The 23,086-nt window shown below is 39.8% G+C and overlaps 2 protein-coding genes across 2 annotated transcripts; both read left to right on the plus strand.

Moving 5' to 3' along the window:
* The first annotated feature begins 1,333 nt into the window (after positions 1-1,333).
* Positions 1,334-3,812, plus strand: LOC138588626 (CUB and zona pellucida-like domain-containing protein 1). The gene is made up of 5 exons (XM_069658854.1): positions 1,334-1,344; positions 1,428-1,486; positions 2,857-3,047; positions 3,135-3,535; positions 3,689-3,812. The coding sequence occupies exons 1-5, from the start codon at positions 1,334-1,336 to the stop codon at positions 3,810-3,812; spliced, it is 786 nt and encodes a 261-aa protein (XP_069514955.1).
* A 9,520-nt stretch (positions 3,813-13,332) lies between these two features.
* Positions 13,333-15,227, plus strand: LOC138588634 (ras association domain-containing protein 8-like). The gene is made up of 2 exons (XM_069658865.1): positions 13,333-13,362; positions 14,568-15,227. Exons 1-2 carry the CDS (start codon positions 13,333-13,335, stop codon positions 15,225-15,227), a joined length of 690 nt encoding a protein of 229 aa, XP_069514966.1.
* Positions 15,228-23,086: the final 7,859 nt, after the last annotated feature.

The raw sequence follows: 23,086 nt of genomic DNA on the forward strand, positions 1-23,086 counted from the left end.
CAGGACCCACTCGAGCCACAACACGGTAAGTGCTGAGCCACTTGGGAGCAAGTTTTGCTGTGAATGTCTTTCTGCTCTAGATAATTTATGTAACTGGAGCCATCATTTCCTGAAATGCCTGATCTCAGTGAATTTTATTCAAGAATACAAGTAACATTAATGAATGAATTAATTAATTAAAGGTAACAAAAACTAAAACTGCTATGTACAGGCCTATAGATAAAGATTTAAATATATATACACTACCAGTCAAAAGTTTGGACACATTTTCTCATACAAGTGAATGGGAAAGTGTGTCCAAACTTTTGACTGGTAGTGTACATTATTTAAAAACACAACAATAACACAGGACAGGAGACGATGGACAAAAGTGCAATGAGAGTGCAAAAGCTGCTGACATACACATGATTATGAATAGGGAGCTATATTCACAAGACACAGCACTAGAGGTCGATGGTTTGGTAGCAGTGGTAACGTTACTTTTAAAAGTAACTTGTTACGTTACTGCGTTACCTCCTGAGAAAAGTAGAGCGTTAGATCAATTTTGCCTTACCAAAAATTAAAACCCTTTTGTAACTTGTTACACAGGTCGGTCATTGCATAGCCTCATTTACGGCCCATAATCTGTAATTCTGCAGCCTGATAACAGGAATGACAGACACAATGTTACCTTTACAGCTCTTTATTATGCTAACTGTGAGGGAATTTGTGTAGCTTGACAAACCAGAAACGGAAGAAGACTCAGGAGATTGAAGAGTTTATATAGCTTGGCCAAGGAGAAGTGACAGACACAATGCACTGTGAGCAAAATGTTGGTCCTCCAGAATGTTCAGATCTTAAATTTCTCACTTGCAGAGGTCAATTTTCCATACGATTTTGAGGTATTTGGAATGGCTTTTATGACATTTAAAAAAATTGTTCATAAAATGTTGCCGTAAAGACCATCTAACTGCTGTCTTCAAACTACTCTTTTGATGCATTGTTGTCCATGTATCCATGTTTTATTTGTTTACCTCAAGTATTCTCAAAACACATACTCACATACATACACACTACACACTGACAATCTCTATTTTAAATTTTAATTTGATACTAGTTGTATTATTGTTGTCAATATACAGTATATATATTATTTGTTTGCCATCATATGTTGTTATATTATTTCCCTGTGCTAATTTTGTGTTCTTTATAAAATTGTGAAATTTCTAACATTATTTCAGTGGAGACTTTACATAAGTCCATTGGGTTTTCTGTCAATCCCTTCACTGTATATTGTTACATGTTATCTTTGTCTTTTTGTGTATTGTAAATTGTGCAAAAATAAAATTCAACGATGTATACGATGTACCTGTTAATGATGTTCATGATGAATCAGCTACATTTCTCTCCACAGTTTAAGTGTTCAGTGTTCCTCGGATGTTTTTCAGGTCCAACGTCTATCAGTCAGATATGAGGTGTGTTGTGGTCGACGTTGGAGAGAGGACAGGTCAGTCTATTTACTACTTAAGCATCAACATTTTGTAGTGTGACTTAAGCTGTAATGGTATGAATATAGATGCACATATACATAATGATGCTTAATGCTTTGGCTACATGCCTGGTTTACATTAGCCTATATGAGTTTCTGCAGGTGTACTAATACAGCAAGAGGTATTTTGGAGAACTGCAAACGGTATTGAAATAAAAAAGGTACAGTCATGTTTAATTCCTATAATAATTGTACTTTTGTAATTAATTTGTAATTTTCTTATTTTCAGTGCAATTGTTAACTGTTGTAGACCGTCAACTGTCACAGCAAACACGATAACATCAAGTTTGTTATGTTGTTAAATCAGCCAAAGGCAGTTTTGATATTTAATGACAATCAACAAAATGGATTCTTGGTTTGAATCGTTGAAGTGATACAGCTAAAAAATACAGGCAAAAACAACCCTTGCTTAATTTTCTCCCAACAAAAACAGTGCAGAGGCTGGGAAGGGTTTAAATTAGATCAACAGCTGCATGAAGCCTCGGACCTCATGAAGTGTTTTTCAGTATAGACGTTTTTGGTCTTCAAATACACTTTTTTTCTACCATAACTTTCCTGTGCTGGTCAGGGGTCACTGAGCTGGAGAAATGATTGAAAACGTTTGACAACCACTGCACTGACTAATGGTACCTCATACAAGCCCACTTCAGAAAAATCCATACTGTAACTTTGTCATGGTTTTAGTTATACACCTGCAATATTCATTCTGTTTGTCTGCAATATTCTGTTTACTAATTCTCTCATTTCAGACCCGGTCACTCTCATCTCTCAGCTCCCCTCACCCTTAGTTCACTCACCCCGCCTCCTCTCCAGCTCCACCTCCTAACCACTCCTACCTCATCTAGACAAGTCCCTTCACCTGTAGTCTCACCTCACCTGCTCCTCATTCCCTAATCACTCCCCACACTATTTAACATGTGCTTCCCCACTCACCCTCTGCCAGATTGTCATAGTGTCTCGTACCTATACCTTCCAGCGTTTTTGTATCCTGCCTTATTATCCGTTTTTGATCCTGATATCGACCCTGCCTGTTTCCCGACTCTGCCTCAGTCTGATCCCTCTAACTTGGTTTGCCTGCCTGGATATTTTGTCCTTGTAACCTGTTTACTGTTTCAGTAAAGAAACTGTTTTTTTGTGAACTCTGGTCTCTGAGTCGTGCATTTGGGTTTGTCTTTGGTTTTGACGTGTGACAAACTTTGAGCAATTTCGTGTTAAAAATATGGTTTTGGCTTTATTACACATGATCCTTTTTTTAAAACATGCGTAGCTCTCAACATAATGTGTGTTTTTCAATGAAAATAAAAGGGATTGCACATCTCTTGCTCTAGTGGAAGCTAATGTGATCTGCAAGCAGTCCACAATGAGAGGAGAGGTTGACAAATCAACGTTTCCCAGACTACATGAGGATCATCTGCAGCTCAATGACCCGTCCAACGTCGTCTGCAGCCTGCAGACACACTCAAACAGCACTCATGTCATCGCCATCATCCCCCTCAACGCCTGCGGCACTCAGATCGAGGTAACGGGGTCATTTGTTCCTTTTTTAGTTGTTGCTTTTTCCTTCTTAACAGTGTGAGGACTGAATGCATATCCTCTTACTCTGCAGGAAGATGACGAGTACCTAAAGTTTAAGAATGAAATCAGCACAGTTGACAACAGCAGAAACCTGATCACCAGGAAACACCTGCTGGAAGTTAAGTTCTACTGTCAGTACCCCAAACGGGGGAACGTGACTCAGGCCTTCACAGCACACAGAAATATTACCACAGTGTGGGAGAAAGGCTTTGGAAAGTTCAAGTACCAGTTTGAGTTCTTTCCTAACGCCCAGTTCCAGACCATGATGGATCCGAGCTCTTACCCTCTGGAGTACGGCTTAGGGAACAGGATCTACATGCAGATCGAGGCCACGTCTTCAGTCAGCAACACCGAGCTGTTTGTGGAGTCCTGCAGAGCTTCACCATATGACAACCCCAACTACCGGCCAACCTACCCCATCATTGATAATGGGTAGGCATGAGTACGCCCCCTAAGCTCTGTAAGCTCTGATTACAGTTAGGGAGTGTTTTTTTTGTTTGTTTTTTTCTGTTTATCTTCTGCTTTTATCGACACTCTCAAAACAATAACTCCTCTGCCCATGAACTTTTTTATTTGCTCTGACAGGTGCAACGTGGACTCAACTGTTAGAATCCATTCTCCTGCCCATAGCAGACAGTTCAGGTTCAGCATGGAGGCCTTCAAGTTCATTGGCTTACACGACCAGGTGAAGAATGCACTTTGTGGTTAGACTGGAGAAACTCAAGTAACTCAAATTGTTTTTTTTTTAATCTAACGGAATTTATAAAATGATGTCTAAGTTGTTTGTGCAGTGCATGGGGACATTGAAATATCAATGCTTTCAGTCCATAGACTGTATAAAAAGATGGCCGACATGACAGCTCCCTAAAGTGAAGCCAAACCCTCTCTATCGCCCCCTGCTGACTGGCTGCAGTATAGCTCATAAAGCCCGCCTCCTCCATGTTAACAGATGGGACATGATTCAAACTATAAAATCAAAATACACGTCAAAAACATTTTTTCTCAAACATGGTTTCTGTCATTATAGTTAGTTCTTATCATGCTGATTTATGTCACAGTGTTCATTTTTCTGACAAGTTTACTTTGAATTAGTTATTTGATGCTATAAAAGGGGGCGTGGCCTCATGATTGACAGGAGATATAACTAACAGTAACACTAACACTACAGTCACTGAACTGTTCTGCTGTTAACTACACATGAGGGATATTTGTTGTTTTGTTGATCGGGTAAAGGTGTGTTCTGGTTAGAGGTAGGGGCGGTATGTCAATACCGCGGCTCCACCAGCCCATCTCTACTGTGCAGACTCTGGCTCCAAATGTGCCAGATGACAGCGCCCACTGCGGGGTTATTTTGGCTTCACTTTTGTACAACGAGAGCAGATAGAGAGACACATTGTCTATCTTTATATACAGTCATTGCTCCAAATGTACAAGATGGAAGCACCTACCCCAGGGGATATTTTGCCCTCATTGTTGTACAGTGAGACGCCTTGTCAATCTTTGTATGCAGTCATTGTTTCAGTCCAGAAACAAAGTCCAGTAGTACATGGGGTAGCTGTGAAAAATGAAGATTACACCCACAAATATGTAGGAAAATGGGATGTTTATTTTATTTCATCTGGCAAATTTCTGACATATTTTCATAGATTAGAAAAAGTAACTTAGAGAAGTTATCCTGCGAACTTATTGTGCTGCAAAACATTTATTTCCATGACTTACAAATGGATGACCACAGTTTTCTTGTTGTATCTTGCCTCTCAGGGATCCTGCTGAAAACAGTTAATTTCCTGACATAACGAGCACATGTCCTGTTGTATTCAGGTGTACATCAGCTGCTCAGTCCTGATGTGTCAAGCAGGAGACCCCAACACCAGGTGCTCGCAGGGATGCCTCAACCCCACACTGTCCAATAATCCCCGCAATTACAAGCCTAAGAGAGCGGCTGTCACCCAGAGTACGGCGCACTTCATTTCCCAGGGTCCCCTGCACCTGAAGAGATCAGTGAGATCAGCATCAGACGGGACAGAAAGCCCAGGTAGGAAAACAGGAAGTGCTTTCTTCACAGCACACCTGCCTTGTTTGACTCCCAGTTTGGACATGATCAGATTCAAGTTGTGCTTCTCTTTTCTCCAGGGATCAACCTGAATCTCAACCTGGTTTTCATCGCTGGATGTCTTCTTGCAGCTGTTGGCATGATCAGCGGAGTGGCCGTGTACAAAGCCAAAATATCAGGGGTGAAATACCAGCCTCTGCCCACACTTGAAAGTCAAGGCAGCAGTGTGGGCAGAGAAACAATTCCATATTAATTACACTGGAATATAAGCAGTTATTTAGATTATGTCTGCTGAGGGATTTGGGTGTTCATGTATCTAATTATGTGCAAATTAAAATAGATTTGTCCACAGGTGTGTAACCTGAAGGAGGAGAGATGTGTACCTTTGGAAATGGGAAACCAGGAAATAAGTTTTATATCAATGAACTCTGATCATCTATCACTGCAGCTGCTAGGTGATTGTTCAGTGTTGTTTCTTGTCGTTGTGGGATCTGATTAAGCTTCACATCTGCTTCTAACTATGTCATTTTACAGTTTAAGACAAGTCACTTGATTGCTGACTTTTGTCTTTTGTAATCACAATAGTTTAAATAAAAATCTTTTTGAAGGCCATAATTTCATGCAAAAAAATTCTTTATTGCTTCACCTTAGACAGCTACACAATACAAAACAATAATATAGTCTGTTGAAACATGATGGGTTTGGACTAAAACAAAAAGGGAGAGGACCCAAGGGGCAGACCAAACAAAAGTTGAATTAACAAAAGACAAAAGGGCAACAAACAAAAGCTTACTGGGAAACAGTCCAGGTAGAAATCCAACAAAAATATCCAACTGAAAGGCAAAACCAAAAATCCAACAGAAACATAGGGAGTCACAAGAAAGTCCAGGTACAGGTTCGGGTAACAGGATCACTGACAAAGATTCGGGATAAAGATGAAGACGAACCGACACTGACACAAGGGAGCACAAAGACTTAATAAACCTGGGAGGTGAAGCTAATTAGACACAGGTGAGACAATCAAGGGCAGGTGAAAACAATCTGAAAGGCGGGAAACAGAACAACGGAGGGAAGTAAAACAAGACATGACATACAAGGGGCAAGAACTACAAAATAAAACAGGAAACACTAGGAACCAAACTCAGGACTGACAGGACTACAAAGTAAAACAGGAAATTCTCTACATGAAATGCACAACTAAACCAGACTAAACCAAGACAGGAACACAATATACAAACTAAACAATAAGAACTCATGACAACAAGAGACAAAGTGACCGAGGAAAAAAGGACATGATATCAAAACACCAAAATATAAATCAACAACACAACTAAACTAGAATGACTCATAGTCTTGATAGAACAATAAAATGTTGTACTCACAAGCTCATGTGATGTTACCTGAAGCAAAGGGACAAAGGAGGAAAACAGTCGAGGCTGAAGTTGGATTTCAGGCTGGACTTTAAAACTGTCCACCATGGTGGTCTGCCTGGAGGATGCCCAGATCCAAGCTTCAGGGAACATCTGCAGTTACTCCTCACAGGGTCCAGGAGCTTTCTTATGACGTGAGCATCTATAAAAACTCCAAATTCCATACTATACTAGCAGTACATACTGATTTGACTAAAATGTAGTTAGTGCCTAATTTATACAAACTAATTTTTATCTAAATAGACACTAACGTTGAGGTGCAAGTTGTGGAAGTTTCGGACTCGTGCTCCAGCCAAAGTAACAGATCGAATGTCCACATATTTCTTCCCTTTAAAATATCACATCCTATTATTAAACACGTTTTCAGAAATCACAATGTCCAATAATCCGTCCAAAACTGTTTGCTTCAATCCACACCTGCCAGCAATCACCTGAAGCCCTATACAGAACAAGGCTCCAATTAGTGTTCAGTTACCAAATTCCAAATAAATACAAAATGATCCCCACAAACGATCTAAGTAACAGAAGTTCTCATGGCAGGAGAAATGAAAGACAGAAAAAAATCACATTTTGGCTCCAACATGTAGCCTACTATATAAAGTATGCAGTATGCAAACAAAAGCAAAATGTGCAGTATGCCAAAAATAACGCCACAACGCCAGTTAAAATAGCGGACAGCAGCATTCAAGCATCTCATTCACCATGAACTTTCATTCATCTTGGGACAATTTACACATGCACACACATCTCTGTGACGTAAGGGAGACACACATGCAGAAGGGATAGTGAGTGTGTGCCACATTCTCCCTTGACAGTTGAGGTTCATAAGTGACAATAAAGAAAGCACAAAAGAAAAGGACAGGACTTAATTAAAAGATCTGTGGTTAACATAACTGTTACACTTCAGGCCCCAGTGGGAAGCTCCCCCGGTGATCTTCTGACAAGTATGAACTGCAACAGAGGGCCTTTTTTTTTGTTTGTTTTTTACAATATGTGATATATTACTATAAATAGGCTATATGAAAGAGAGATTTGCTTCATTAGTTCTGTGACAAGAAGGCTTTCTGTGGGCCACCAACAGAAAACCCACATGGGGGCAAATAATGCTGTAAAAATGGGTAAAAACTTCCCTGGTTAAACCACATTTTTTTCACAGTACACCCGCATAGGCATGTTTGCTGTTTTAGGAAATTAAAGTCCATTTTTTGGGAGGGGTCATTATTCTTTAAGCTTCCTTAGACAGTTAATTTTAGAGCAATAAGGATGACAATTGGTCCACTACCTTAAATGCCCCTTTACTGCCCCCCTCTGGAGACTTATCTTAATGCCTTCTATGAACTGATCAAACTGAAGGAGTCTGTGGTCCTGGTTTTGTTTGGATTTGAATAAATACAAAAACTGTCTGTTCAGAACTGTGCCTTTTTGGAATGTTCAACACATGAGAAAAAAAATTAAATAAAGCAAAACATTTTCTTAAGAACTTCCTTCACTGATACACTTCACACAATTATATTTAGTTTCTGTGATACATCATGTTTCATCAGATAGAAGTTAATATAACCTTACTATCTGGATCCCTTTTGTCAATTTCAAATCTCAATAAAGTTTAAAAATAAATAAATATATATATTTCTTTGATTTAAAAAAATGCCATTTTATATGACGTCATGACAGGCCAACCATATTAGAATTACATTCTAAGAACTTTCCCAATGACGTCATCGTCAACGTCAAGACATCAAAGCCAGCCTTTGAAGTGAAATGTTATAAACTGAAGTGGTGTACAGGTCCGTTTTTCTCAGTGCAGAAGTTATTTTAGTTCCAGCCTGTCAGAAGACATACATTTGTTTATTTGTTTAAAGGGATCCCCTTAAATAAAAAACAATGCAGAGCCAAAACACACAAGAGGAGATGGAACTTCACATTCCAGGCATTCCAACCGAGACACTTCGTCCGATTGTCATCAAGTTTCTGGACAAGCTGACGGTGAAACAGTGGGTCGATCTGGAGAGTGGATCCCACGAAAGAAAAGTAATGGTGATAGTTTCCGAGATGGTTTTGGATATTGTTAGCATATTATCCAAATACATTCATGAGATGGTGCAGAAGAGGAACTCACTGCAGAGTCGGCCGAAAACTGCAAAAGGCTCTTGTGGATCCAGCAAATCCCAGAGGGGCGTCACGGAGGACCAAGTCCGCGAGTGTGTGGGTGACTCTATTCCATTGACCCTCGCGGAGGTGTTGGGTGTTCGAGAGGACATCCGCTGCCGGAGCACGGAGGAGGCGACAGAGCTCGTGGTCACAGAAGTGACGGAGAGGGTGAATTCCGAGCGGGGCGGCGTGAGAAACGAAGTCCCCAAGTCTATCACCGGAAGACTGAAAATTGCAAAATGCTTTATCAATATTTTGAAAATCATAAAAAAGAATATGTCATTCCTGCCTGAGTCAAGTGACGAAGATGAATCTCAGACATCAGAGGAACCAGAGACACAGCAGCAGCAGGAGGAGGAGAAGGAGGAGGAGCTGGATGTAACCAGGGGGTCATATCAGACCCCCGTAACGCCACTGGTGGAGGATGAATCACCAACGACTCTTCCCATGAAAAGCTTGAAAGCCACAGCTTTTAAAAGAATCAAGTCAATCCTGGAGGCCCAAACAAATGATATCGCTGTCTTTGATGGTGATAATGAGGTTTCAAAGGAAGAGTTAGGCCTGCTTGTGTCCAGCTCTGACAAAGACACAGACCAGGCAGCTTCTGACATTGTGGAAGTTATTATGGCCAACGCTGAACTGGAGTCTGAAGACCCACCTCACTGGAGATGTGTGTCAGTGATCTCATCTGAACCAACATCCTGCTGGACAAAGGTGTTGAGAAGAATAGAGGCCTTTTTCATCCAAAAGTTTGCCAAGAAGTCAATCCTCAACGTCGTGGCAAAGCTTCAGAGAGTGTTCCAAGACATCTTACCAAAGAAAGACAAAACATCGATGAAGCTGCTAATCGACGGCGTGGACTGCCTGGTGGAGGACATGATCCCACCAGAAGAAGAACAGGACGGGAGAGCGGGCACAGATGTGATGTGTCTGTTCAGGAGAATGGCCAGAGACATCACTAACGGTCTGCATGAATTCACACAGAAGATGCTGGGTGAATTCATATTCAATAATCTGAACCCACAGAAGAAACAAAAGGTGCACATCATGGGTTTAATTCGCACCGAATTCGACAGGCTTATGAAGCTGATGTGGAACTGGCTCAACCAGCAGGCGGGGAAGTATGAGAGGAGTACACACCCGTCTACTGGTGCTCTGAGGCTGATTGAGGGAGTTGTGAAAAGTCTTTCAGGACCTAAAGCTTCTTGGTTACAGGAAGAAACGCAGACGACACCCCTGTTAACCGCAGCACCAGCTTCTGTCACTGATGAGCCAGCTGTCAGTGAAAAAGCAAAGGAGACAGCACAGCCAGCAACAGGTGAGACAGAAGGACAAAAGTGGGACAAACTGACCTGTGAGGTTATGGTGTCAGGGCTGGCATATCAGATTCTTAAAAAACTTGAGCTTTACCAGCCCAATGACATCTTCAAAGAACACCTCAGAATAATGACAGAGCTGCTCTGGGCAGAGATGGAAGGCTCCAAGATCGAGGTCAGTCTTAGTATTGACAGCATTAATAAGACTTCGAAGGCAGTGTACAAGGAGCTGTGTAAAGATCTAGGTGCAGAGGAGATCTGGAGGAGCATGCTGCTGCAGCAACAGACGGTCATGCAGCACATAGTGGGAACCTTAAAGAGACATCTGGAGGCTCCAAAGAAGAAAACCGGCATCAAAGGGTTCTTCCGATCCGTCTTTAAGACCGTGGCCAAGCCGTTCACTGCCATGTTCCAACGTAGCTAGTCATCATGGGTTTTTTCTTTGGGTAGGTGGGACATGATGCAGGACTTCAGGCCCCACAGGGCGTCAGTGTTTAACTCGCAGCAAGGAGGTGAAGGTTCACATCAGAGCCTTGACCCCATTGCTGTGAGGAGGCTCCCTGTGTAGGCATGGGTTTACTCCGAGCGCTTCGGTTTCTTCCCACAGTTAAAATAATTTAGCAAAAAAAAGTTAAATTAAAAAATCTGAAAAAATCTAATCAAAATGAAGTCCTGTATCATGTCCAGCTTCTTCTCTGTGCTACCAGCCACACTTGGTTTCTTCCCACACTTAAAATAATTTGCCTAAAAAATGTGAAAAAATAAAAATACAATTTGAAAACTTAAATTTCTCATCTTTGTTTGCATTAAAAACTGTAGAGTTGTCAGTGATCTACAATGTGTATTTAAATAAAACACTAGAAACGGTTCTAGAACTTAGATGTGAACATGTTGTTGGCTGTGTCAGCAGCAGCATTAAATATATTTTGGTTTTTGCCTCTGTGTCTGACAAACGATCACACTTGGGGGGGGAACTCTCCTCATATTTTACAGCGGACACATTCAATCTTGTCAGAGGCCTTTTGACAACCGAAATGGGCTTTGAAACATTAGTAAAGTTATAAAAGTGTAAAAAAATGTCAATAGAAGAAATCAAAACCAAAAAAGAAGCAACGGGTCAAACTGAATATTCAAATGATTTAAAGCAATATCATTGTGATTTTATCTTTAAAAAAAACTGCTCAGATTCTCAGTTTATGGTGTCAACATTGTTTCATTATAGATACAGTACATCATTAGTTTATTACTAAATCATATAGCCTGTCAATTGTTATGTCTGTTGTTAAGCAAAAAGCATATTTCATTGATTCTCGTGGCTGGGAAATGAAAACATAATCAAGTGCAGATAATATTACTCCCCATGGCAATGGTAAATAAAGAGTAGAGCCTCAATGTGCAGCTTACATTTTTAAAAACACACTTTTAAACAACATTTTGTCAAATTCAGCTGCATCAAAGTTAAACTTGCTTATATATTTGGGGTTTTTTGGCCATTTTTACTGTAACTATAAGTGTGCTGTATTGTTTATTTGTATTTTTAATGTGCAGGTTAAGTTAGTAATAAAAGTGGAATATTGTCTTTAATATTTTTAACAATAAAATGTGATAAAAATTTCAAAATAGACACTAATGTAATTTCTTTCATGTCAGTTGCCCTACTCAAAAAAATAACTGAAATCACAACTTGAAACTTGAGTGTTAAATATGCGTTAGTGTTAAGGTATAACAGTACTGGTTTAAATATCCTACAACTAATTTAAAATTGTATTCATACCATGAACCCCCTAAAGTGTCCCCATCCTCATCATTTGTTTGTCCTAATTACTTTAAATACATTCTGGCACATTTAAGTCCCTGAAAAACTCACCTGCTCTCGGCTACAGTAGCTCTAGTGCAGTTTCTGTGTCCGCCAGCAGGTGGCAGTAGTCGCTCTGTAGAGACAGCGTGTGGTGCTGTAATCCATACGAGAGCAAGTTAAACAGATTTAAACGGTTGTGATATATTTTATCCCAGAGTGTAAAAGGCTGCATTTAATGTTGTTTTGCTTTGATTTCAGGTATGACGGTTTAAAGCAACACCAAACACATACATACATCTATAGACATAAATAAGTGTGTTTAGTTTTTATTGATATTTCGTGACAATTTTTATGTTTAGCAGGCTAAATTAAGCGGACTTTTCTGGACAACCACATCACCCTAACTTTTAACATTTGAATAAAAAGAGCTGAGAGCTACAAATCTACAGGGGCAATATATTATTTTAAATACATTACATTTTTTATATTTCTATTCTGGCTCTTTCTTCATTATGTAAGTCATAACAAAGAGTACGGTATAGACCTGCTCTAAAGTGTCTTGAGATAACTTGGGTTATGATTCGGCGTTATACAAGTAAAATTTGATTGATTGCTTGATTGATAGTAACAGTCTGCTACACACAAAATATTTCAACAGAGTAATGGAAACTTAATAAACATGTATGTAATGTTGGTTCACACTTTCTGAAAACGCAGCAAAAGAAACAGTGAATACAGTCTTTGACTCTATCAACGAAAATCAACTAATGAAAAACATTTTTTAACTCTTTTACTGAGCCCCAAAATTGGTCTTTGATTGTAAAATCAGTGAAGGTAAAAAGAAGTCAGAGTCAGGGTGTATCTGTAGCTCAGCTGTTCGAGCACTTACCTGACACTAACCCTTCTGGAGGTTTCTGGGGACATTTCATGTATTTTTATTATAATTCAGAGAAATATTGTATTTTACTACAATTTAATACATGTCAAGTAATTTGCATAATAACTAGCCTTCTTTTGATATTTTAAGTACAATTTTTCACACAGGAGGAGCATATTTGCTCTTGACTGTTTTACTTGGTAATGACTCGGAGTAGTTGTTCCTCCACTGCAAAACAAAGTACTTTATCACTTGATGCAAAAACAATATTAAAATTCAATAATGCAATATATCAGTCCTGTCCATTGATTTGCAATATTGCCAGCAAGCTTTATTAAAACTAGAAGAAACAACAAACTAAACCTCTGACTAGAGACAAATGTAAAACCCTCACATGTATATCCTACATCACCAAACTCCAGTGGTGTGGATTTTATTTTTGGGGTCTTTTCATAGCTTATGTTTCCTGAATGGTTAATGCGTGTATTGATTTCATGTTTTAAATGGATATATATTGTTTTCTATTGAAATTGCATTACACATACAGTTTTCAGATGTCTCCGTCTGTCTCCTTGCAGATCACTTGTAGTGCTGGAACAGAGTGATGGAGCTGAAGGTGTGGCTGGAGGGTGTGGTCAGAGTGGTGTGTGGCCTGTCACTGAACACTTCCTGCCAGGATGTCGTTATAGCTCTTGCACAATCAGTTGGTAAGTGGCTCAGTTTTTCTTTCGACACAGGCTTGTTCACATATTCTAATGAGCTTTATCAGATAGGAATCTGTAGAGGGTTTGGTTTGGAGGAATACCGACTTTCCCTAAAGGTAGTCTAGATCAAAGATTAGAAATAACTCAATGACACGTCTGTTAGAATAAAGACAAAGGTCGGAGTTACAGTCCTATGTTTTATTCTGGAAAAGTTTTACTGGTTTCCATATCACACACTCAGATCACACTTATACAGGGATGAGACATCTGTAGAAGTCCAGATGTGTATATAGGCTGTGCCCACTCACTCAGGTAGCAGAGGCGCAGGTACAGGACGGTCAAAGGTAGACGGGAATTTCCAAAAAGGTTTTGAACTTACCAAAAGATGGATTTTCTTGTTTCTGACCATGAAATATATTTCAGTCAGACAGCTCACTTTGTTATAGTTTGAAATGTTTGTTGCAGCAGCAGAACACAGCTTGTGTTTGGCGTCCAGGCTCCGACCTCATCACTCCTCGACGATTTATTTTACATGCTGAAATTGAGGAGTGATGAGATAACATCTTGAACCCCCCATTCGGACGTGCAGGTGGATGCTGGGGTGGTGGTGGGGCTGAAAGTAAGAGCGCAGTAATGGTGCAGGGCAGCGATGGCAATGACAGAGCAGAGGGAGAGACGGGAAATCTTAAGCAGCTAAAATAGACCGCTAATTGGGAGGAAGTGTTTGTCAGGTGATGTGGAAGTGACGATATCAATTATTAAATCAGTGCAGCTCGAGTTGTCTGCCTGAACTAGCTCGCAGGTGTCGCCCCATAAATGACCGTCTGTGAGATTTGCTGAGCACACGTCCAAAGGCATATACCCTGATATAAATGATCCTACAGTCTTTTCTCTTGTGCCACCCCAGGTAAAAAAACAGTCCGTTTGGCATTTTAGCTTCTGCATGAGATACATTGGGCCTCTAACTTACTGTATTGTAAGTGACGTAGTAAAAAGAACGGGAAAGTCCTGTTTAGCGAAGTAGTAGTAGCCATTGATGGGAAAAACAACACAGGATGTTCATCTTTCAGACCTGGGTTGCAGTCCTGTTTCATGTTGTGGTCTGACCTTCCCTTCCTGCTTGTATTTTCTGCAGCTTCTGGCTCAGCTGGGGCAGCAGGCTGCAGAGGTCCAGTTAATTCTGCGGAGGACGGGTCCCAGCCTCAGTGATGGCAGGGACACACCCACCAGAGAGGCTCATCCTCTGCCCAGACCATCAGAACCAGAGCCCCTTAAAGGCCGCACAAAGCCACACAAAGCTCTCACCTTCAGTTTGGGTCCGTCAACAAGTCCCAGGAGGATGAAATCAAACAGGGCCTGGTCTCCATCGCCTCGAGCCTCCCCGGAACCAAGAGCTTCCCTGGTGTCTCTCCTTGATCCCTTTAACACTGTCAATGCTCTTCCTTCTTCCTCCTCTAAAGAAGAGGTGTTTAGGCAGATTCTGCAGCAACAGAAGAGGCTAGAAGACCTGGAGATTCAGCTTCAAGCTCCGGAGAGGGAGACGGATGTTTGGGAGCGGGACAGATCGTCTGCTGGTCTGAATCCGGTCCCAGCCGGGGAACTGGAGGAGCTGGAGCAGCGGCTGACGCAGAACCAGACAGAGCTGATGAACAGAGAACACTGGGAGAGACAGTTACAGGATGAGATAAACACAGAACGAGGTATGTCTTCACATCTGGTCAGTACGGAGGCCCTGAAGGTCAAAACAGCACAACAGTGGATGAGATGGAGGAGCTGGAGAGGATCGAGCTGTTAGCCAATGCTAAATTGTGTGTGTGTGTGTGTGTGTGTGTGTGTGTGTGTGTGTGTGTGTGTGTGTGTGTGTGTGTGTGTGTGTGTGTGTGTGTGTGTGTGCCTGTCTGTCTGTCTATGTGTGTGTGTGTGTGTGTCAGTCACTGCCAGATTATCTCTTCAAATTATAGAGTGGATAAAAATAATGTTGATGCTATTCACAAAAATGAATATATCTTAATTGAACCTGTGACATGAGACCAGATTTGTAAATTATTGATCATTAAACTTTCACATTTATTAAAAGTGTTTGTTTTATTTTTGAAAACGGTTCGTGTGTATTTACTGTTTCAGTTCAGCTCATGATGCAGTTTATTTGCGCTCCATTAGAGGGCGTCAAAGCGCTTAACTAGTTAACGTGCTTACTGGCTAACATAATGAAGGAAGTGCTTAGATGCTAGCATTAGCGATAGTCTAAAGGTAGCTAATGGGTTATAAAATATGTCGTGCTTTGATATGTCGACAGATTTCCCTCCTTCACCATCAATGGTCTCATCGGTTGCTCATCTATGGAGAAGTGATTAAATGATAACAATTAGCAGGTGCCCTTTATTTTTACCATTTACAACCTGGAATACAGCAGTACGACTTCATGCAGTCCCTCCAGGATTTCACAGCTTTTTCTGTGATTGTTGCAGCTTAAAACGCCTCGCTGCTTTTTTTTAATTTAGGGTGCTAGCTGTGATGTTCTGAGGGTTTTTTTCTGTGTAACACATCACACATCCACTGTGAGCGGCCGGGACAAACACTCAATGAAGCCGCCTATCGGCTGAGCGAGCTGTTTGTCTTCTGACAATTGTTGTTTTCATAATCATTTGGTTTTATAACAATTGAATTTATAAATAAGGGGACATAAGCACATGTCACTTAGATTATATACATTATCAATTTTCCAGAAGTTTAAATATGTTAGGCCTTATTATTTCTAGAATAACTTCATTTTCATTATGTTTGATAGAAAACTTTAAATAGAAATATCAAACATATTTATTACTTTAATTACTTAGTTTACCAAAGAAGGACTCTAACCTAGAGTGAAGTAAAACACAATAGAAATAAAACCTGACTAACTAAACGAGACTAACTGAACCGAACAACAAGTGAAACAGCACCCCTGCACCTAGTGTCACTGACAAAGAAGTCCTTACATGAGTGTGTAATACTTAAACTAAACTAACCCCTGGCCCAGTCCAGGTACGAACACGTGCCTCAGAACAACACACACGCTATAAACTATAAACATATAAAGTGTAGCTGCCCTCGGCATCAATGACACAGCGGTAGTGTTCGACTGGTGCTCAATCTGGTCTTTATTTGTCACACCGTGAAACTAAAACACACAAAACATTGTCAATTCATACTTACAGTTTCAGTTAAAATTGCTCAAACCAACAGCGTCAGTAATTTACAATGTTATAACAATTCCCTCGCTTCGCCTGCCAAGGGTTCAAATTTTGAGCTGGCGACAGGTATGCCTCCATTCACAGAAAAGCACAAACAGAGTTCAATCATAACACAATTATTTAACGCCACACACCTTCTGACCTTCCTGCACATACACACACACACACACACACACACACACACACACGAGCTCCTGGGTTGAATTGACAAAAGTTGGCGTGTGACGACACACCCGACCTTTTATACAAGTTCCGGGGCGAGCCGCTCAAACCCCGGAACCTGAATACACCGACCAAATGCCGGTGGCCACTTGTATAAAGATATCAATATTTCAATATGTAGATCGGTTTGTGCAAAAGATAATGAGTCCAGTTTAGCTGCTTGTAGCAGCTTTAAACATCCTCTATAATATGGACCATATTTTGTACTTATATTATTATAAGAAGTACATTTTATAACAATGAAGAGAAAATTTGGTCCACCTCTTAAAATGTCCCCAAGCTGCCCCCTTCAGGAGACAGACTGCCCTTCTGCCCGTCATTATGCCTTCTCTGAACTGGCAGCGGGCTTGTTGTGTGTGATGTGGCTGTTTTTCAAGAAACACTTGAGAATGATTAACTCGAAGCAAAATTAAACATTTTATTCCTGAAAGAACTTGTGTTGTAATAAAAATCCCTCGAAACATTCTTTAAGTATATGTTCTGCAAAATTATATTTAGTTTTTGTGATGCATCGTGTTTCAACAGGTGGCAGTTAATGTTATTATCTTATTGTCTGGGTCCCTTTTGTCAATTTCAAAACTTAAAACGTTTATTTATATCCAAGAATTACATTCCAAAAACTTCTGAACCTTTGACAAATAAAATTATAAATAAGAGTTACAAGAATAAGCTCAGTTTTTCTAGGTGCGTCACAGAAGCAGAATCACAACAGACACCTGAACCTACGAAGGCAAAGTTGAATGAGTTCCAGCCTGTCAGAAAACATTTAGTTCATTTTAAAGACGCGAACTCAGCTAAAAGAAACAAAGCGGAGCCCAACAAACAAATGATGGAACTTAGCATTTCAGTCATCCCAACAGAGACCCTTAGTCCCACATCCACATGTTTCTGGACAAGCTGGCGGCAGCACAGCGGGACAGTTTGGAAAACGGGTCTCACGACAAAAACATAAAAGAGATTGTTTCCGAGATGTGCGTGGATCTTATCCAAATACATTTATAAGGCATTGGAGAAGAGGGACTTGCAGCAAAGTCAGCCAAAATCATTCAGAAGCTCCTAGATTCAACAAGTCACAGAAAACCAAGTCCACAAGTTTCTGGGTGTCACTGACTCATGCAGAGGTGTTCGAAAGGACATCTGCTGCCGGAGCACGGAGGAGGTGACGGGGCTCATGGTCAAAGAAGTGAAGGAGAGGGTGAACTCCCAGCAAGGCAGCACAGGAAGCAAACCGCTCGCCTCTAAGTCTTTCGCCGGAATTACATCATGTGTTTCTAAGCTACCGTTACAACTCCCAAAAAGAATACTCACAAAAGAGGTCCAACCTACCAAACGGGTCAATGTCCTCGCCCGCAGCTTTGATCACAGCATCTAAGTGAAAAAGAAAACAGTTTAAATGTAAGACAGGAAACGGATATTGGTTGATAGATAGACAGACAGGTACTTTATTGATCCTGAGGGAAATTCATTTGGCAAACTTTAGCAACCACGAGACTGACACCAAAGCATTCAGGACAGAACAGATGATTTCAGCAAAACTGTAGTTATTCCTAATATGCTGTTGCGAAAGGATTAAAGCCCCAAAACATCTTTCGACACTTTTGACAGTTATTTTTCAGGCATAGGCACCTGCACTAGCCATTGACTGCTGCAAAAATAGCACATTCTGTGGACATGTCTCTTTGCTGCTGTTCAACACTGGAAATTTCCCCATTGTGGGATCAATAAGGGTTTTCTTATTCGATTCCTTATCCTACAAAATGCAGCTAAAATACAAAAAGAAATTTACCGAAAGTTGCCACAGCTCCTAACTGACACAACCGCTGCATGCGAGCTGCTGACACACTTCAGGTAGAAGCCGGACGATGCTAGTTTGTATAGAGTCGCTCTCATTGGTTATGTGACGTGGCTACGTGAAAGCTAACGCTGATTGGTTGTTTGATTTAGACCGGACAATTTTTTTAACAAACTCGATACAAAGGGGCAGGCGCTCACAGTCACAGATCACAAGTCAACATCATTTCAATTTGATATTATTAGGGAAATGCAACGATCAAAATGTGTTATTTTAACCAAATTCTTATGAGATAATGTTGCCTGCTGTAGCTTTAAGTGCTGCTGGGTGGCAATTGTTGAATGACCCATGGGTGACCAATACATTTTTTCTTACACATAGTTTATCTATATATCAAACGTTGATTATTAATATGAAAAGTAACTAAAAGCTGTAAGATAAATGTAGTGGGGTAAAAAGTTTAATACACAGTCTATCTCTGAGATGTAGTTGAGTACTTTAGAAGTAGCCTATAAAAGGAGCAGAAAGTAAAGTACCTCATATTAATGCATAAGTACAGCACTCGGGTAAATGTACTTGGTTACTTTTAACCACTGAGTTTACTAATGGTAGCTAGTATATCTGCTCCAGCTGCAGGTAAACAAACTGAATCCACAACTGTATCAATGTACTGTATCAACTGTAGCCTCCAAATCTGACAAGACAAAAGTACTTAAATGTCCCCAAAATAAAAGCTTACTATTTGCCAGGGGCAGTAGCGTATCTCTGAAGGAGACGTAATGTAGCAGGCAGATCAAAACTCTGTTTGGCCCATAGAAATGTAGCTGAAATCAAATGACTACAATATTGCTCAACGACTCACTTTAATGACCTGTTTGACATAAAGGAGATTTTTATTCAACTTATTTAACGAGAGCATTTTCACATGTAAATCTCGCTGCTCATTCTGCTCTTTAGGCCCTACTCAACGTAAACTACAAAACAAACAAATAAACCACAATTATAACAACTTTGAAATAAATATTCCTTATTCTTGCAGGAATAAATGAAGCTATATAGTTAATAAAAGTTCTATATGAATAAAGTAATAATTATGTATTTTGGAGAAATAACCTCTGGATTTGTTTATCAATCCACATCAAGGATGAATTCATTTAATTAATCTGGGTAAGAGTCAAAACAGCGCCAACATCACCACCACTCCGACGTTTTATTTGTTTATTCCATATTTTTCTAGTCAAAACAATTGATGGAAATCGGTTGCAGCAAATAACGTATAACGCTAAGCTTTAATGCAGATTAAACAGTTAAGTTATATACAAATTCAACATCTTTTTAAAATGATTCTTTCATTTATTTATCTCGAACATGTTTAAATGGCAACATAAAGGAAAAAAAACCATTCAGGCAAATCACAATAACCGCATTCTTTCTAAAGAGTCTCAATTCATAACTAAAGTCTGTTCGAAAAGGCTGTAGGATGAAGTGAAAAAAAACTTATCTAGTCCTAACCCTTTTTTCTATAAGCTATATCAATTCAGTGTAGGCCGAAGCATTCAAAGTAACACTTAATACAGATACCTATAGCTAACCAGACAAAAAATGTAACAACCACATAATATTAATTACACAAGATACACAGTAGTGATATTAGTCTAGTTTAGCCTTTTGTTCTTCTGTTCTGTATCTGTTCAATATTTCAGTTATGAAGATTTGTTTAAATTTGCTTAACTATTATATATAACTTTATTTATATAGCACCTTTAAAAACAAGAGTTTACAAAGTGCTTTGACAGCCAAGCAAGCAAAGCAAAGAAGAGAACGAGCAGATCATAAAACCTGCAAATCACAAAACAAGCAACTCACAGAACAAGCAAAGCACAAAACCCAATAGGCAACAGGAGAACCCACACAACCAAGACCAAGGGGACGAAGCAGGAAGAAGTAGAAAGAGTTAATAAAATAAAATAACTAAAAGAGATAAAAGAAAGGAAATGAGGCAAAAAGAAATAAAAGCTGTAAAAGTAATAGGAGAGATAGAAACCAGTAAAGGCAATAAAAACAACAGAAGAGCTAAAAGCAATACAAGCATTGACATCATCCAATTTGATGGAGGCAAACTGAAAGGACATTCACGTCCACCTATAAACTTAATTATTTATTTTCTACGAGGTCGGTTGTTCATCAGTGACGTCATAATATATCAGTTTGGATTAGGGTTCCGCATAGCCATTAAACAGAACGGTATTCCTATTTATGCTGTAAAAAGGCAAGACCTCTGAAATGAATTTGTCTGAAACCACCTTATCCTGGTTTACTGTGAAACATTTCATGTGACAACAATGCAAGTTATCATGGTATAACATAAAATGTATCGCTGTAAAAAACCATAAATTAGGGTTCTCTTGTCATTAGACCTTTAGTTTGTTTTTTGTTAGAATACGAAAATATCTTGTTATAAGATCAAAATAGTGTCATGGTTTGGACTAAAACAAAAAGGGAGAGGACCCAAGGGGCAGACCAAACAAAAGTTGAATTAACAAAAGACAAAAGGGCAACAAACAAAAGCTTACTGGGAAACAGTCCAGGTAGAAATCCAACAAAAATATCCAACTGAAAGGCAAAACCAAAAATCCAACAGAAACATAGGGAGTCACAAGAAAGTCCAGGTACAGGTTCGGGTAACAGGATCACTGACAAAGATTCGGGATAAAGATGACGACGAACCGACACTGACACAAGGGAGCACAAAGACTAAATAAACTTGGGAGGTGAAGCTAATTAGACACAGGTGAGACAATCAAGGGCAGGTGAAAACAATCTGAAAGGCGGGAAACACAACAACAGAGGGAAGTAAAACAAGACATGACATACAAGGGGCAAGAACTACAAAATAAAACAGGAAACACTAGGAACCAAACTCAGGACTGACAGGACTACAAAGTAAAACAGGAAATTCTCTACATGAAATGCACAACTAAACCAGACTAAACCAAGACAGGAACACAATATACAAACTAAACAATAAGAACTCATGACAACAAGAGACAAAGTGACCGAGGAAAAAAGGACATGATATCAAAACACCAAAATATAAATCAACAACACAACTAAACTAGAATGACTCATAGTCTTGATAGAACAATAAAATGTTGTACTCACAGGCTCATGTGATGTTACCTGAAGCAAAGGGACAAAGGAGGAAAACAGTCGAGGCTGAAGTTGGATTTCAGGCTGGACTTTAAAACTGTCCACCATGGTGGTCTGCCTGGAGGATGCCCAGATCCAAGCTTTAGGGAACATCTGCAGTTACTCCTCACAGGGTCCAGGAGCTTTCTTATGACGTGAGCATCTATAAAAACTCCAAATTCCATACTATACTAGCAGTACATACTGATTTGGCTAAAATGTAGTTAGTGCCTAATTTATACAAACTAATTTTTATCTAAATAGACACTAACGTTGAGGTGCAAGTTGTGGAAGTTTCGGACGCGTGCTCCAGCCAAAGTAACAGATCGAATGTCCACATATTTCTTCCCTTTAAAATATCACATCCTATTATTAAACACGTTTTCAGAAATCACAATGTCCAATAATCCGTCCAAAACTGTTTGCTTCAATCCACACCTGCCAGCAATCACCTGAAGCCCTATACAGAACAAGGCTCCAATTAGTGTTCAGTTACCAAATTCCAAATAAATACAAAATGATCCCCACAAACGATCTAAGTAACAGAAGTTCTCATGGCAGGAGAAATGAAAGACAGAAAAAAATCACATTTTGGCTCCAACATGTAGCCTACTATATAAAGTATGCAGTATGCAAACAAAAGCAAAATGTGCAGTATGCCAAAAATAACGCCACAACGCCAGTTAAAATAGCGGACAGCAGCATTCAAGCATCTCATTCACCATGAACTTTCATTCATCTTGGGACAATTTACACATGCACACACATCTCTGTGACGTAAGGGAGACACACATGCAGAAGGGATAGTGAGTGTGTGCCACATTCTCCCTTGACAGTTGAGGTTCATAAGTGACAATAAAGAAAGCACAAAAGAAAAGGACAGGACTTAATTAAAAGATCTGTGGTTAACATAACTGTTACACTTCAGGCCCCAGTGGGAAGCTCCCCTGGTGATCTTCTGACAAGTATGAACTGCAACAGAGGGCCTTTTTTTTTGTTTGTTTTTTACAATATGTGATATATTACTATAAATAGGCTATATGAAAGAGAGATTTGCTTCATTAGTTCTGTGACAAGAAGGCTTTCTGTGGGCCACCAACAGAAAACCCACATGGGGGCAAATAATGCTGTAAAAATGGGTAAAAACTTCCCTGGTTAAACCACATTTTTTTCACAGTACACCCGCATAGGCATGTTTGCTGTTTTAGGAAATTAAAG

This window comes from Semicossyphus pulcher, unplaced genomic scaffold (genome assembly GCF_022749685.1).
Source record: "Semicossyphus pulcher isolate SPU_LCO1_2020_fin unplaced genomic scaffold, fSemPul1.0.p SCAF_1, whole genome shotgun sequence".
Taxonomy (NCBI): domain Eukaryota; kingdom Metazoa; phylum Chordata; class Actinopteri; order Labriformes; family Labridae; genus Semicossyphus; species Semicossyphus pulcher.

Bases quoted from the DNA above. Each gene is read 5' to 3' on its own strand.
- LOC138588626 (XM_069658854.1), top strand. The intron at 1,487-2,856 runs GTCAGTCTATTT...CTCTTGCTCTAG, and splicing joins CGACGTTGGAGAGAGGACAG to TGGAAGCTAATGTGATCTGC. The intron at 3,536-3,688 runs GTAGGCATGAGT...TTGCTCTGACAG, and splicing joins TACCCCATCATTGATAATGG to GTGCAACGTGGACTCAACTG.
- LOC138588634 (XM_069658865.1), top strand. From the start codon at position 13,333: ATGGAGCTGAAGGTGTGGCTGGAGGGTGTG. The intron at 13,363-14,567 runs GTCAGAGTGGTG...TATTTTCTGCAG, and splicing joins AGGTGTGGCTGGAGGGTGTG to CTTCTGGCTCAGCTGGGGCA.